The 14,366-nt window shown below is 32.5% G+C and overlaps 2 protein-coding genes across 2 annotated transcripts; both read right to left on the bottom strand.

Moving 5' to 3' along the window:
- Positions 1-3,991: 3,991 nt before the first annotated feature.
- On the bottom strand, positions 3,992-6,675 carry LOC21395421. The gene is made up of 2 exons (XM_024167270.1): positions 6,555-6,675; positions 3,992-5,235 (listed from the first exon to the last, which is right to left on the bottom strand). Exon 2 carries the CDS (start codon positions 5,202-5,204, stop codon positions 4,026-4,028), a length of 1,179 nt encoding a protein of 392 aa, XP_024023038.1. The 5' UTR covers positions 5,205-5,235; positions 6,555-6,675; the 3' UTR covers positions 3,992-4,025.
- A 3,819-nt stretch (positions 6,676-10,494) lies between these two features.
- Positions 10,495-14,218, bottom strand: LOC21395420 (carbamoyl-phosphate synthase small chain, chloroplastic). The gene is made up of 10 exons (XM_024167268.1): positions 14,076-14,218; positions 13,502-13,634; positions 12,704-12,792; positions 12,555-12,615; positions 12,345-12,412; positions 12,092-12,220; positions 11,888-11,991; positions 11,423-11,770; positions 11,027-11,192; positions 10,495-10,772 (listed from the first exon to the last, which is right to left on the bottom strand). Exons 1-10 carry the CDS (start codon positions 14,200-14,202, stop codon positions 10,723-10,725), a joined length of 1,275 nt encoding a protein of 424 aa, XP_024023036.1. The 5' UTR covers positions 14,203-14,218; the 3' UTR covers positions 10,495-10,722.
- Between the last annotated feature and the right edge of the window lie 148 nt (positions 14,219-14,366).

Raw genomic sequence — 14,366 nt, 5'->3', positions numbered from 1 at the left:
TTCAATGGTTTTCTAGACAATATTGGCTTTCTAAAAATAAATTATCAAATTTAGAGTCCGTTTGGTTCATGGATTAGAACCATTTTTGATTTACGTGTATTTTTTGTAAGAGAAAATACTGTAACGAACCACGAATCATGATTCGAATCAGAGAACGAATTCCTCCACTAAACATCACCTTAAATACCATTACCAAGTTTGTCTATTTTTTTCTTTCTTTTTGAAGCTTTCTTAGGTAGGGTACACCTAGTGACCTTTATAAACCTCAAAACTAATTAAAATTATACAAAATAAAAATTTAATTTAGAGCATGTTTGGTTCATGAATTAAAATTATGAGATTATAATTATTTTTGATTTACGTGTATTTTTTATGAGAGAAAATATTGTAGCGAATTATGAACCATGATTCGAATCAGAAAACGAATCCTCTAACTAAACGGGCTCTTAATAAATAAATAAATAAATAAAAAAAGATGACGATTTTCCAAAAGATTATATAGGTTTGACGATATCGGTGGTTTGTGTTCTAATGGCTTAAAAATTGAGATTGACTTATAAACACCAATCATTTGCCTTGATGTAGTGTAGCTATAGATCCGTTATTTTAGGCTTTTTTTTTTTTCTAGTTGGGAATCTTCTAGAATATGTTCAGAACCATGTAAAAGTGACTCTGCCAACACATGTTGGCTGGGCTCCAGCTCCACTTACATTGAGGGCATAAATGAAAAAGAATTATAGCAATTTTTTCTTTTTTCACTTAAAAGCAATAATGATTTCAGCAACATTCTACACTGACAACATATCATACCTTGGTAATTTACATATACACCACCAAATCACCTTCCGAAGACTTTTGTGGGCATAGAGTAAGTTTAAATCTATAACTTAGGTAATTGCTTCACTTCCCAGATAACATTCTAACACAGGAGGCCAGTCACAGTTACTTCTCACATTTATTTTTCCGACAATTATGTGACATAGTCTAAAAATATATGTGCATCGACAACTATCAATTCCTTAAGGCACAATGTTAAAAAAAGGTAAGTTGTGCAGTCCTATATCACTTGAGAATGTTGATAGGTCCTGGTTTATAAGGAATGATATCATCTCTCAATGGTATGAGGCTTTTTAGGGTGAGACCTAAAAACAAAATCATGCAGGCTCAGGCCCAAAGCGGGCAATATCATACCAGGTGAGGGTACGGGTCGTTACATATGGTATCAAAGTCTCTACCCAGCCGAAAATGTAGCCAAGGAGGACGTTGGGCCCCCATGAGGAAAGGTGATTGTGACAACCATCAATCTCTTGAGGCACAAGGCCAACAAAGGGTAAGTTGTGCAGTCTCACATCGCCTGAGGATGTAGATAGGTCCTGATTTATAAGGAATGACATCACTTCTCAATGGTATGAGGCATTTTGGGGTGAGGCCTAAAAACAAAACCATGTGGGTTCAATCTCAAAACGGACAATATCATACCAGGTGGGAGTGTTAAAATTACATAATTAATATTTAAATTTAAAATAATTTAAAGAAAATATGACGACTATAACCATACACTAATGATTTGTTTTTATTATTATTATTTTTTGCGCTATTATAGGATTCACTTTATTTTTCTTTTCCTTCATGACAAACAAAAATATAAGAGCAGAAAAATTAGGATGGTGGCTGGCTGATGAAAATCTGACTATCTAAAAGCATGTATGATAAATTTTTGTACCCTACTATACAAATCTCTTTATTTTTCTTTTCCCTCAAACCAAAACATATGAGAAGAGAAGTTATGATGGTAGTTGGATGATAATTCATTCACAGGGCAATTAAAAGTGTTTACTGTTTGTAATGATAAGCACATTCCAATCCGCCTTATTTTTCTTCATCTTTTTTTCCTCATAAGTAAAATGATTAAAACAAAATGATGGGTTTATTTTTCAACTTTTAACAGAGCATATTTATTAATTTCAAGCTAGCTATTTCAGTAGGCATACAATGTTTTGATCACATGTCAATGTCTTAACTTAGGAAAGGGTCAAAATGCAATGACAAGAATCTAAAACTGTTCAAGAATGGGACAAAATTCAGTACCAAACTAACATGCATACCCAGAAAATATGCTCCAAAGAGAAAAGTTCTTACAAGATGCCAAGAAAATCAAGAGAAAACCAGCAAGAGAGAGAGAGAGAGAGAGAGAGGGAAATATCATTGAATTTGAGTAGAGATGGTCCAATAATCTATAATCTATTTGCTACGGTTACATGTGCAAGTCATAACTTGATTAATGGCTTCTTATTGAATTAAACTAAAAACTGAATTTATTACCTTGCTTGTACATTTATTGCTTATCCACTCCAACCATCCAATTATTCACATGATCACATCTATGCTTATATATAATTAGAGGTCTTCTTCACATTCAATACAACAAATAGTTGGATTTTGATGGAACACCAAATAGTCGGTTAAAGGATTGAACTTCTTGCCTCAGTTTGCTATATGGAATGACTTCCAACCAAAAAACAAAAAAAAAAAAAAAACAAAAACAAAAACAAAAATAAAAAAACAAAAAAACAAAAAAAAAAACAAAAACAAAAAAAAGGAGATTCCAAAATTCAAATACTAGTGTCGTACTTGCTTGGAAGTTAGAAGTTATAACACAATTGTGAATCTTATAAGAAAAAAATGTGTGGAGTCACCACTATCAAGCATAATAATTAATAAGATCTCATTTATTTTACCGATTTAAATTTTATTATAGTAAAAATATTTTATAAACAGTTACATTTAATTTTTTTTATTATAATAAAAAATTCAGATAAATCACATATCAAGTCAAATTAAAAATTTAAATCAACAAACTAAACAGGTTTTAAATTGTTTCATTTACAAGGCTTATGCTACAGAACCTATTTTTTTATTAATGTGTGATACCGTCGGTGTCTTAATAGACGTTTGATTCATAAATTCAAAACTATAATTTAAAATCATCCTCAATTTATATATATCTTTTATAAAAAAAAATATTATAATAAATCACGAATCATAATCTCAATTATCATACGAATCTTTATCCAGCCTATAACATTGTATATTTATAAAAAGGACACAAGGACATATAGATGACATCTAGCCACGTGATTATCACTACTCCTACCACTGAGCATAGATGGTACCTTTAGACCTGTCGGCCTTTTCCTAACACCTATAAAAGAGGTCAGAATAGGTGTCAATTGAAAAAAAAGAAAAAAAAAATACTTTTGAAAGTGCTCACTGTGTTTTCAGGTTGTCATTTTGGGCTGGCCCAAACAGTTCAGCACGAAACCCAGCTCTTTAATTCGGGTTGGGCCCAGATAACCTAAATCCGAAAGGCTAATCAGATCGACCCGACTCTGTTTTGCGAGGCAGTCGTAATTTCGGTTTTTAACAATTTTTACCATGCGCCATCAAACAACTTCTACATTTAGCTGAGATTCTCTTTGTTTGACGCTACTACTGACTAGAAACGAAATGATCAAGAGAAGCACCATAACCGCATGTTTGATCTGCCAATCAATACTAAACACCATAAACATCAATGAGAAATTATAGGTTGCGTTTGCAGTTATTTTTGTTTTTATTTTTCACATTTTTCAAAAAAAAAATAAAAACGTAAAAAAAATGATATTTGACACAATTAAAAATAAAAAATAATAATAATAATAATTTTTTAATTTAATGTAAAATAAAAGAGAAATGAAAAACGACTTTCAATCATTTTTTATTTTTTATTTTAATAAATTTTTTTACGCTGAAAATAATTTCTTGATAAAACTATCAAACGCATTTTTAAAAATAATTTCTGTCTGAGATTAAAAACGTTTTCATTCCATTTTCATACAAAAAAACAAAATCACTTTAAAACGAGTTCCAAACACATCCTAATTTTTTTTGCAAGAAAGGAAATCAATAAAATAAATTATTCATTTCCAAGTGATTAACATTACAACCTCAGCGCAAAATTTTCACCCGACGATATCGGGCAAGTTCTAGGCACCTTGAACTTCACTTTTCAAATTTTCAGCTACATTGGCCACTAAGCAGGCGAATCTAGCTTCCGAGGCTAAAGAACTAACTATTGCCTCGATAGATCTGAGTTCCTCGTGAAACTCGGGATGCAACACCAATGCAGAAAAGTTCTCATCCAGCACAATGCCGAGACATTTTACGACATCTTCAAGCTTAGGAACCCAATCACAAGCCTTCAGACCCAAGGTCGACGCCTTGGGACAAGGAACCGCTTGAGGAAATCTCTCGTATTTCTTCAGCCACTTTCCCAAGTACCGAATCAAGCTCATCATCTCTTTGCCGTTCAACTTGCTAATGGCAGATGATAACACCACCTCATCAAGATTGGCCGATGCCAATAGATAATGCAAGCAGAGCTCTGAAGAAGAAAAACCATCGTATGCTACCATAAGCAAAATCGAGGCCTCTTTTGCGACGACAGCTTTCTTCCTTGGGAGATTTTTATCAGTGGCCTTGTCAATAGCTAACAGTGCTTGTCTCTCCCATTCCTTTCGCACATTAACCACACCGGCATGCTTCTGTGAACTAAGAAAATACTTCAAGATGAGACGTAATTCTGTTGGCCCAAGATCAGCTGCGTGCTTAACACAGTGACATAGCAAGTCTGATCTCTCCTTTACTACGAGTCTAGGAACCACATTTGAATAACAAGAATTCCCAACAAACCCATTGACAATCAAAGCTTCCACCAATTCCCAAATCTCAAAAGTAATGCAGGCTTCCAAAACCAGGGCAGCAACATTCTTTCCCATAAACAATCCAACTTTCTCAACTAGAACCCGTGAATACCCATCATTGGACGAAGCTACCCCAATTTGGATCCCAAACTTTTCCCTAATATTCTCAAGAAACTTGTTCAGCATTCCCAAAAACTCCTCTTTACTAAAAGACATCGGGTTTTTGAGCTTTTCCCCAAGCTCATTGAAGAAATTCTTGCACAAGTCAACAAACTTGGAATCAGATTCAGATATTTGCCATCCGGTAACAGGAATGGGAAGAGTCGACATGTTTGGTTCATCGCCTTTTGGATTCAAAATGGGGAAAATGGAATCAGGGTTGAGAACAACCGGGTAGTCTGGAAGAGTAGCGAGAGTTTGGGCACTGGCCGAGGCCTTGGTGATCAGTTCGAGTAAAGTCATGGCTAAAAACTGCAACCACCTTGATTTAAGTCTGTGTAGAGCATTCAATGAAGAAAGAAATTGTCAATCCAACAAAACAATAACCATAAATTTATAAATAGTAGCCTCCCCATCTTGCACCAAATTCGCATAAAATGAAAAAAAAAAAGATTTCTTTCCTAGTTTTGAAAGGCAGAATCATGAACCAAGGCGTTCAACGTTTTCCTTGCTCCCTATTTTTTATTTTTTTTTTCCAATTCAAAAGTCCCTATTCAATGGTAACGTTGTTGGACAATTTGCAACTGTAAAATTTGAAAATGATCAAGATGTTCTCTGTCCACTAAAGTAGCATACTACATAGAAACATATCTAACTCGAAGTATATCTAGAAGCATTAAATATTGCAAAATAAGTCGCAACATGAACATATCAGTTATAAAGTCCAAAATTAATCATATTTAATGAAAATTACAGTCCAAAATAGGTCATAATATGAAGATAATACATAGTCTGAAATTACAAAGACGAATGTTGTGGCCATGTTGCTTACAATTCTGATTAAAAAAATCAAACCTTTCATAACATCATAATCATATCAATTTCCAACAAATATCAAACTAATTTCACAAATCCTACAAATATGAACTTCTAACAGTATCCAACTAATCACACAACCCAACTTGCAACAAATAGCAAACTAATCAAACTAATATCAATCTTCCAAAAACAGAAAAGTAATTAACGAAAAATCACAAATAGCTAAAAATACAAACTAATGAAAATAGCAATTTTCACCCATATCAACCAAAAATCACAATGGCAATTTTCAACAATCAAATAAATTCCAAAAAAAAAAGAAAAAATCAATCAATTATCAACAAACTCCATACACCAACTTCTATTTCATAAGTTTAAACTTCAAATAAAAATTTCAAACACAAAACTTGAATAACCAATAAACCCAACTTCAACTTCAAACAAAAATGACGAACAAAATTGAAGCTCTCTTGATTCTTATGCTCAACAACTTAAACAAAATGTCTTCCTTGCCACTCTACTGTTTACTTATTTTCCCCAAATAGGCTTGGTTATTATCTCAGATATCCATTATCATCCAATAAGCCAAGATTTCCATTGCAAAGCCATCCACTTTGAGATTTGTATTTAAAAAAAAACCATATGAAATCCCACCGTATATCATAGAACAGAAGCAAAATGAAATGAATGATTACAACAGAAAGATTCAAATCTCCTCAGAGGCTTGGGTTTTCCACCACAGAATCCCAATTTTCAAACAAAAATTACAAACAGAAACTACAAAAAGAAAAATTACAAATAAAAAACCAACAACCATGGAGGAGCAGAGCTTACATTAAAATTTGGCTTGAAATCAGGCACGAAAGGAGGGCGGAAAGAGTTGGGGGCCGGGGCTCACTGATGAGCTTTAGGGTTTCTTTTCTTTTCCTTAAGAAGATGCACAGTTTAGCCAAGGCGTTTGTTACGTCTAGCCTCTTGAACTTTTGAGATTTTATTTTAAGGCCCTTCTGTTTTTTTTTTTTCAATTTTTTTTAATATAGCCCCATTAATTAACACAACTTTCGAATATTTATCCACTAAATTTAATTTCATGTGTCCTTTATTATATTAAAAGTAATAAAAAATATTGTTCCCAAATGAACTATTATAAAATTATTCTCAAATGTGTCCTTACGAGTCCGTTTGGTTTATGAATTAGAACCATGAGATTAGAATCATTTTCGATTTACATGTGTTTTTTGTGAGAGAAAATACTGTAGCGAACCATGAATCATGATTCGAATCAGAAAACGAATCCTCCAACCAAACGGGCTTTTAACTTTTTTTTTACAAGACTCTTTTAATTATTATATTATAAATATTTTTTTAAAATTTCCCTTGTTGAAATTATATTTATTTTCAAATGTATAGTTATTTAAACACTTTTTTTTTTCTTGTGGTCCTATCAACTATTATGTTCTCATATCTACTTTCTAAATAATTTTCTATCTAATGTACCACTAAAATCTTTATTACTTGAATATGTTCTTCTTGTCTATACATTATAATATTAACTAAAAACACATTTTGTTTGAAACATGCATTTTGGTTCATTCAACTTAACTTTTTTATTAAACTAAACAATTAAAAGAATAATAAATTAAAAAAACTAAACTCTTTGGAAAAATTTATATTCGGGTGTAAAAAATTCAATAAACTGATTATGCACATTTGTAGCATGTCTAGTTAATAGTATTAGGACTTGGAGGAAAAAACAAAGTTAATAGTATTAGGACTCAAAATTTTACGATTATATTAACTTTTTATCATTTTTAGTTTATGCCCGTAAAATAAAATTATGGTTCCGTGACTACGTGCCTAAAATACAATTTATAATTTTTGAAAAGAAAAAAGGGATTTTATTCATTTTTTATGCTGAAAATATTTTAATTATTATCTGTAACGGTTTGTTAGTTTATTTAATCTCTTTTTTTCTTTTCCAGACAGATTAATTTAATTCTTTTGATAAAAAAAATATAAATAAAAGGTGATAAAATGTAACGCCCCTTTACGGACGTCGGACGTCACATGAACCGTTATTTAACCATTCTCACCCTCCATTTTAAACGGTTTGCTTCTTACTCTTATCTGTAACATGATATAATTCTTAAGTAAGCAAAAGTTTAGTAAGTACACTTCCTTATCTCACAAAAAAATATAACTTTAGTTTTCAATGAAAACGTAACATAATCATCATCATGTACGAAGCGCACACACACACATATATATATAGCATATTTTTTCTTTGAATTTTCATATTAAAACATTGTTCATTTTATCTTTAAGGGCCTAAACGTTGTACCGTTAACATCATTAGTGTGCCGTCACGAAAGGAGTGAGGTAGTTAAAGTCAAACCAAACATGACAAGTTCACTTAGCGGGACAAACATAATATGTCAACCTTGTGGGACGGTCCACCTAGCAAGACAAACATAAACGGTGTGTAACACTTAATTAAGTGAATATATACATATACATTCTCTTAGTTTAAAACTCGTCATAAACCATAAATCATAGTTCAATAAATATCTTCATAAAAATTATCGTAAAAAGGATTGCAAGAGAATATTTAACTCATAATCCTTAAATCATAAACATTCCTTAACATTTTTCATAACATTTATCATGTTGCAAGTAAGAATGTGCTTACTTGACTCGCTAGCTTATTTAACCTTTTTGTTGTACAGGGTGACGAATGCCCCAGTTCACGATGTGCTCTTATTCTTAGGTTTCATGTCAAATCATTCCATAATAACGTTGGAAATCAATATTCATATCATTGAGACATTGAATCATAGCATGACTCATCTCATATCATTGTTACATAATTATACAATTATCATGACACCACTTTTATTCACATAAAATTACAATTCATAAAATCAGAAAGCCTTGACTCTTACTTTTAACCATTCTCACCCTCCATTTTAAACGGTTTGCTTCTTACTCTTATCTGTAACATGATATAATTCTTAAGTAAGCAAAAGTTTAGTAAGTACACTTCCTTATCTCACAAAAAAATATAACTTTAGTTTTCAATGAAAACGTAACATAATCATCATCATGTACGAAGCACACACACATATATATATATAGCATATTTTTTCTTTGAATTTTCATATTAAAACATTGTTCATTTTATCTTTAAGGGCCTAAACGTTGTACCGTTAACATCATTAGTGTGCCGTCACGAAAGGAGTGAGGTAGTTAAAGTCAAACCAAACATGACAAGTTCACTTAGCGGGACAAACATAATATGTCAACCTTGTGGGACGGTCCACCTAGCAAGACAAACATAAACGGTGTGTAACACTTAATTAAGTGAATATATACATATACATTCTCTTAGTTTAAAACTCGTCATAAACCATAAATCATAGTTCAATAAATATCTTCATAAAAATTATCGTAAAAAGGATTGCAAGAGAATATTTAACTCATAATCCTTAAATCATAAACATTCCTTAACATTTTTCATAACATTTATCATGTTGCAAGTAAGAATGTGCTTACTTGACTCGCTAGCTTATTTAACCTTTTTGTTGTACAGGGTGACGAATGCCCCAGTTCACGATGTGCTCTTATTCTTAGGTTTCATGTCAAATCATTCCATAATAACGTTGGAAATCAATATTCATATCATTGAGACATTGAATCATAGCATGACTCATCTCATATCATCGTTACATAATTATACAATTATCATGACACCACTTTTATTCACATAAAATTACAATTCATAAAATCAGAAAGCCTTACTCTTACTCAGTTAGAGAATTATAATTCAATTTTAATAAATGTAAAATTATAAAATTTGAACACATAAAATAATGATAACAACAATCAGATAATTCAGGAAATTTATTTAATCAATAATAATTTAATTTGACACCTAACATCACATAAGAATCATAGAATGACATAACTTAAATATCATAACATATCATAATAAAAGTGCACAAATAAAAATTAAATTCTACTTCAACATACAAGTTTGACATAAACACTTCGAGCTTGTCAGTCGCTCGTGACAGTCACCTGTGAAATAACTGAATAAGACACTTAATATGAATCTCATAAAATAAAAATTATTATCATGCTAGATCGTTAAATTTCCTGTTTTTTCGTTAAAAAGAAAATGACAGGCGTTACATAAAAGGAAACAAATGGTAGTTACTTTTTAAAAGGACTAGGTAGGTGCAACCGGATTGGTGCATTTGAGTACTTTTTTCAGTTAACTCTCTTGCAAAAATTTGTCCAAATATTATTATATACCTTGAAAACAATTATCATGATAGGATATATTTATATGGACATAATTCCTTTTTTATACGTAAAGGCTATATTTTTTGTTAGTGTTTCATTTAAGTAATAAATTTGTAATTATTGTGTCACATAAATTTTAACATTATCTTTAAAAAAAAAAAAAACATTATAGCTCTATATCTTTTTATTCCTTATATTTTTGGTAGAGGGAGGAAAAAGAAAAAGAAATTAGGGAATAACTCGAGGGGGAAAATTATTTTAACTGGACAGCTATTTTTTAATCCTTCCAATTATAGCGGTGAAGGTTTAGTACTAAAGTAATATATGTTGACAATTCTAATCCTTTTCTCCGTTTTTATGTAAAAACGTTTTTCCTTTCTATTTTTTTTTTCACCTGATATTTTACCTTCTACTTTCTATTTTTTAGCACCTTTCGGAACACAATGTTAAAGAATAAAGCCTGGAGACAAAAACAAAATGAAAATAATGTATATAAGAATACAATTCAAGGACAAACTCTGTGAGCCAAATTATGTTTTTTTTTTCCAAAAAAATCCTCTCTATTATTCTCTGATTACAAACAAAATTGTGATAGAAAATGAAGGGGAAAGGAAACCAGTATCTTCTGCCTTCTCCACATGAAAATTGAAGATTTCACAAAAGTCAATGATCACAGAAAAACTCGAGTGTAGCTTGTTTATGCATTTTGTTTTACTTTCTTCATCAGCTCGACGAACTCTCTAAAAGCTGCGGCGACAAAAGTGCTTAACGTCAATGCGCGGAATAAATAACCACAATGCAGAATATAGGAAAAACACTGACTGCATATAGAAACAATAGAGCGGAGACTGGCTCTGAGCTCATTATCACGCTAAATGAAGATCTCAAAGATTGCTCAGATACAATTGAACATAGTATATTATGAACTTTAGAATGTTAAAAAATTAATTCTATACGTAGTTCAAAGTTGTGTGGACATGAAAATTGAATTTCTTACTTACCATAGTCCGAATCATGAGGTCCTGGAGATGCTTCAGGATGGTATTGAAGGGACATAATGTTTTTTGCAGGATAAGCAAGGCCAGCGCAGCTTCCATCATTAAGATTTACATGAGTCACTTCCACACCCTCCGGGAGCGATGCAGGATCGACTGCGTAGTTGTGATTCTGCGAAAGGATAACCACAGAATAATAAGGAAATAATCGGTAATTAAAAAAAGTTACATTCACCTAAAACATAGACCAAGTATTTATTTAACTGCTGCATTCTCTAAAATCAACTACGTGAAAAATGCACTTCCCATTCCAACTCCTAATCAGTGTTAAAGAGCAAGAACATTAGATTTCCTAGCCATTAATAAATGCAATAAAAAACTGGTCTTTTTTAAGCTACGTACCTGAGCACTAATCTCAACATGACCAGTTCTAAGATTACAAACTGGATGATTTCCTCCGTGGTGACCAAACTTCATTTTAAAGGTTTTACCACCCAGTGCCTGTCCGAGCAGCTGATGACCCATGCAGATTCCAAAAACAGGAACCTTTCCAAGTATTTCCTTGACTGTTTCAACAGCATAAGGAACGGCAGACGGGTCTCCAGGGCCATTGCTGAAAAGAACCCCATCTGGCTTCATTTTTAGCGTCTCTGATGCCGGCCATGTTGATGGCACAACAGTAATTTTACAGCCATAAGACGCCAATCGCCTAAGTATGTTATGCTTGATTCCAAAATCGTATGCAACAATCTTCAAACCCATATGAAGAAAAAAGGAGTTAATTACCAAAAGCACATTATCGTTTTCACGCGCGCGCACGCATACACACACGAATAAAAAATAAACACTTTAGGATTGATCACTCACCCGGAATGTTTCTCCACCAGTGGAGTTAAAATCCCATTCGGAATTCGTTTTATCAACCCATTCATAAGGGGCCTTACATGAAACACCACTAATTAAGTCAATGCCTACAAAGACAAATTAAGTTGTGAATGTTACTTTTCTTTCTTCTTTTTTCCACCCTCTCAAGTTCTAAAACCCTATTATACAACTGCATGAAATCCTTACCAACAATATCCCATGAACGTGACATTTCTAATAGTTCCTCATCTGTTTTGGATTCCTCTGTACTCAAGACACCAATGAGGCTTCCATCTTCCCTTAATCGACGGGTAATTGCACGTGTGTCAACGTCATCTGTTATATAATGAAAAAGGCATGTAATCAGCAGTCGGAAATTAAACAAAAAAGCTAACAATAACAAGCCTATTCCCTCTGCAAAAATAAGTAACTAAATAAATTCTCCACGTGGTTAACTTACAAATTCCCATGATGTTCCTTTTTGCCAAATAATCACCCAGTGTTTCTTTGCATCGCCAATTTGAAGTACTGGAAGATTATTTGTCAGGGGAAAGAAACAATAAATCGAAGATTATTTGTCAGGGGAAAGAAACAATGAATCGATCGAAGGTAAATCAGAAAGACAATTGGATGAATATTCATGAAGTAGCAATTGGAGAAGAAAGTGAACCTGATAGTTAAACTTCTGATCACTAGGCCGGCAAGAAAGCATTCACTTGACTCTTCATCATCTAACAATAGAGAAAATTCATATAAGAAGGTATGACCTCCAAGATAAAGAAGTTTTTTTCAAGAGTGAATGAGAAAAACTTCACCTACCAAAATTTACACCAGTATTTCCAATGTGGGGATTTGTCATAAGCACAAACTGACCAGCATAGCTAGGGTCAGTAAGAATTTCCTGATACCTGCAGTATTATTGTAGGAAACCATGAAGCCAACTCCAAATTATAAGCCACAACAACTTTTGAAAGTAAAGGTGTACTTTTCTTTTTCATTTTTCTTTGGTCAATGCAATTATCTTGACCAACACAACTGTAGTAAGAGAGTGTTTGGTGGATGGGTTCAGACAATCTAAATCCATTAGCTCAATCCAAATTGTTGTTTGATAAGTTACTCTGGGTTGGTTTAAGGCCATTTCAGAATATACTTCCCCCCTAAGTTCACCCAATCCGAACCTATTTGCTACAATATACGAATGTTTTTTCCCCCTAAATTCATCTTTTCAACATGCTTCCTAACACAAATTCAGGTTTTATCCCATTTCAGATTTGACACTTTAACTGCATACCCAAACACCAGTTCAGATAGTAATTTAGACCATAATGTTCAGATTTTGCAATTCAAACTCAAAGGGTTCAAATCGCTACAATTTGAACCCACGAACGAAATGGAACCTAAGTAATAGGCTATGCATTTCTTTTGTCATTTTTCTTCAGTCATTTTCCTTCCCCATAATACAAAAGAAACCGAATAAATTTAATGCCATCACCATGTTAAGTCTATGCAACTATGGTAAGAAAGTTCCCTCTCAAAACCCCATTTGTCCCCTTTCAAAAATCACAAGGATAATATGTTGATAACTAATAAATTATAGAGTTTTATGTATCATCTCACCCAGTCAAAGATGTATTGAATACAACTTCACCAAGTTGGGTTCCTGAAGCACCGAATGACTTGGCTTTCCAGACTGAACCATCTTCAAGCACCAATCTAGCATCTGACACCTTCCAAGGTCTTTCTGCCAACCCTAAACAAAACACACAGAAAATCAGACTATATATTATTGTATTATATTACCACAATGTCAAGAAAAATATTAATGAATGTGGCCAAAGAGAAGATTGCCAAGCTCATCAGAGGAAAATAATTTTAAATAATTTTTTTTTTTTGAAGGATTGAAGATATTATTTTTCCAAAAGGAAAATAACAAAAAAAGGTTGATAACTATATATAAAGAGAGTTTTTTTTTTCTTTTTTTTTTTTTCCTTTCATTATCCAAGTATATTAAGAGAAAATTACGAAATTCAAACGAAATTGGAAATCCTCAACTCAAACACAAGAGACGAATAGAACACTGTTTCAATAAGAAGTAGTCGTTTATTAATTAAATAACAAAAGCATCGAAAAATCCCTAAAACCGGAGAAAATGTAGAACCTTAAAACGAGACAGAACGAGAATTTTGATTACCAGAGGCGGCAAGTTGGGATTGGGAGGCGCATCTGAGAGTCAAAACCCTACACTTCGGAGATGCTGAAGAAGAAGAAGAAGAATTGGGCTTTATCAGTGTGAAGCTCATGGAAGCTGAGGCCGCCATTTTTGTGTCTCCAAGTGAAGAGGTGGTGAAGTTCCAAGTGAACGTCAGGTGGGTTTTAGAGATTTTTTAAATGCAAGGTAAATGAATAATGTTTTTTTTTTTTTTTTTTGGTTAACTGACGGGATAAATAACTTTTTAATGTTTAATTAACAAATTTTTTTTTG

The sequence above is a fragment of the Morus notabilis genome, unplaced genomic scaffold, assembly GCF_000414095.1.
Source record: "Morus notabilis unplaced genomic scaffold, ASM41409v2 Scaffold1420, whole genome shotgun sequence".
Classification (NCBI taxonomy): Eukaryota; Viridiplantae; Streptophyta; class Magnoliopsida; order Rosales; family Moraceae; genus Morus; species Morus notabilis.
The sequence above is the reverse complement of the archived record's forward strand: the minus strand, read 5'-3'. Positions and strand labels throughout refer to the sequence as shown.

Coding starts and splice junctions, on each gene's coding strand:
- LOC21395421 (XM_024167270.1), bottom strand. CDS start 5,204: ATGACTTTACTCGAACTGATCACCAAGGCCTCGGCCAGTGCCCAAACT.
- LOC21395420 (XM_024167268.1), bottom strand. CDS start 14,202: ATGGCGGCCTCAGCTTCCATGAGCTTCACACTGATAAAGCCCAATTCT. Junction 12,793..13,501: donor TTCAATACATCTTTGACTGG/GTGAGATGATAC, acceptor ATAATACTGCAG/GTATCAGGAAATTCTTACTG. Junction 12,221..12,344: donor AAGGAACATCATGGGAATTT/GTAAGTTAACCA, acceptor ATTATATAACAG/ATGACGTTGACACACGTGCA.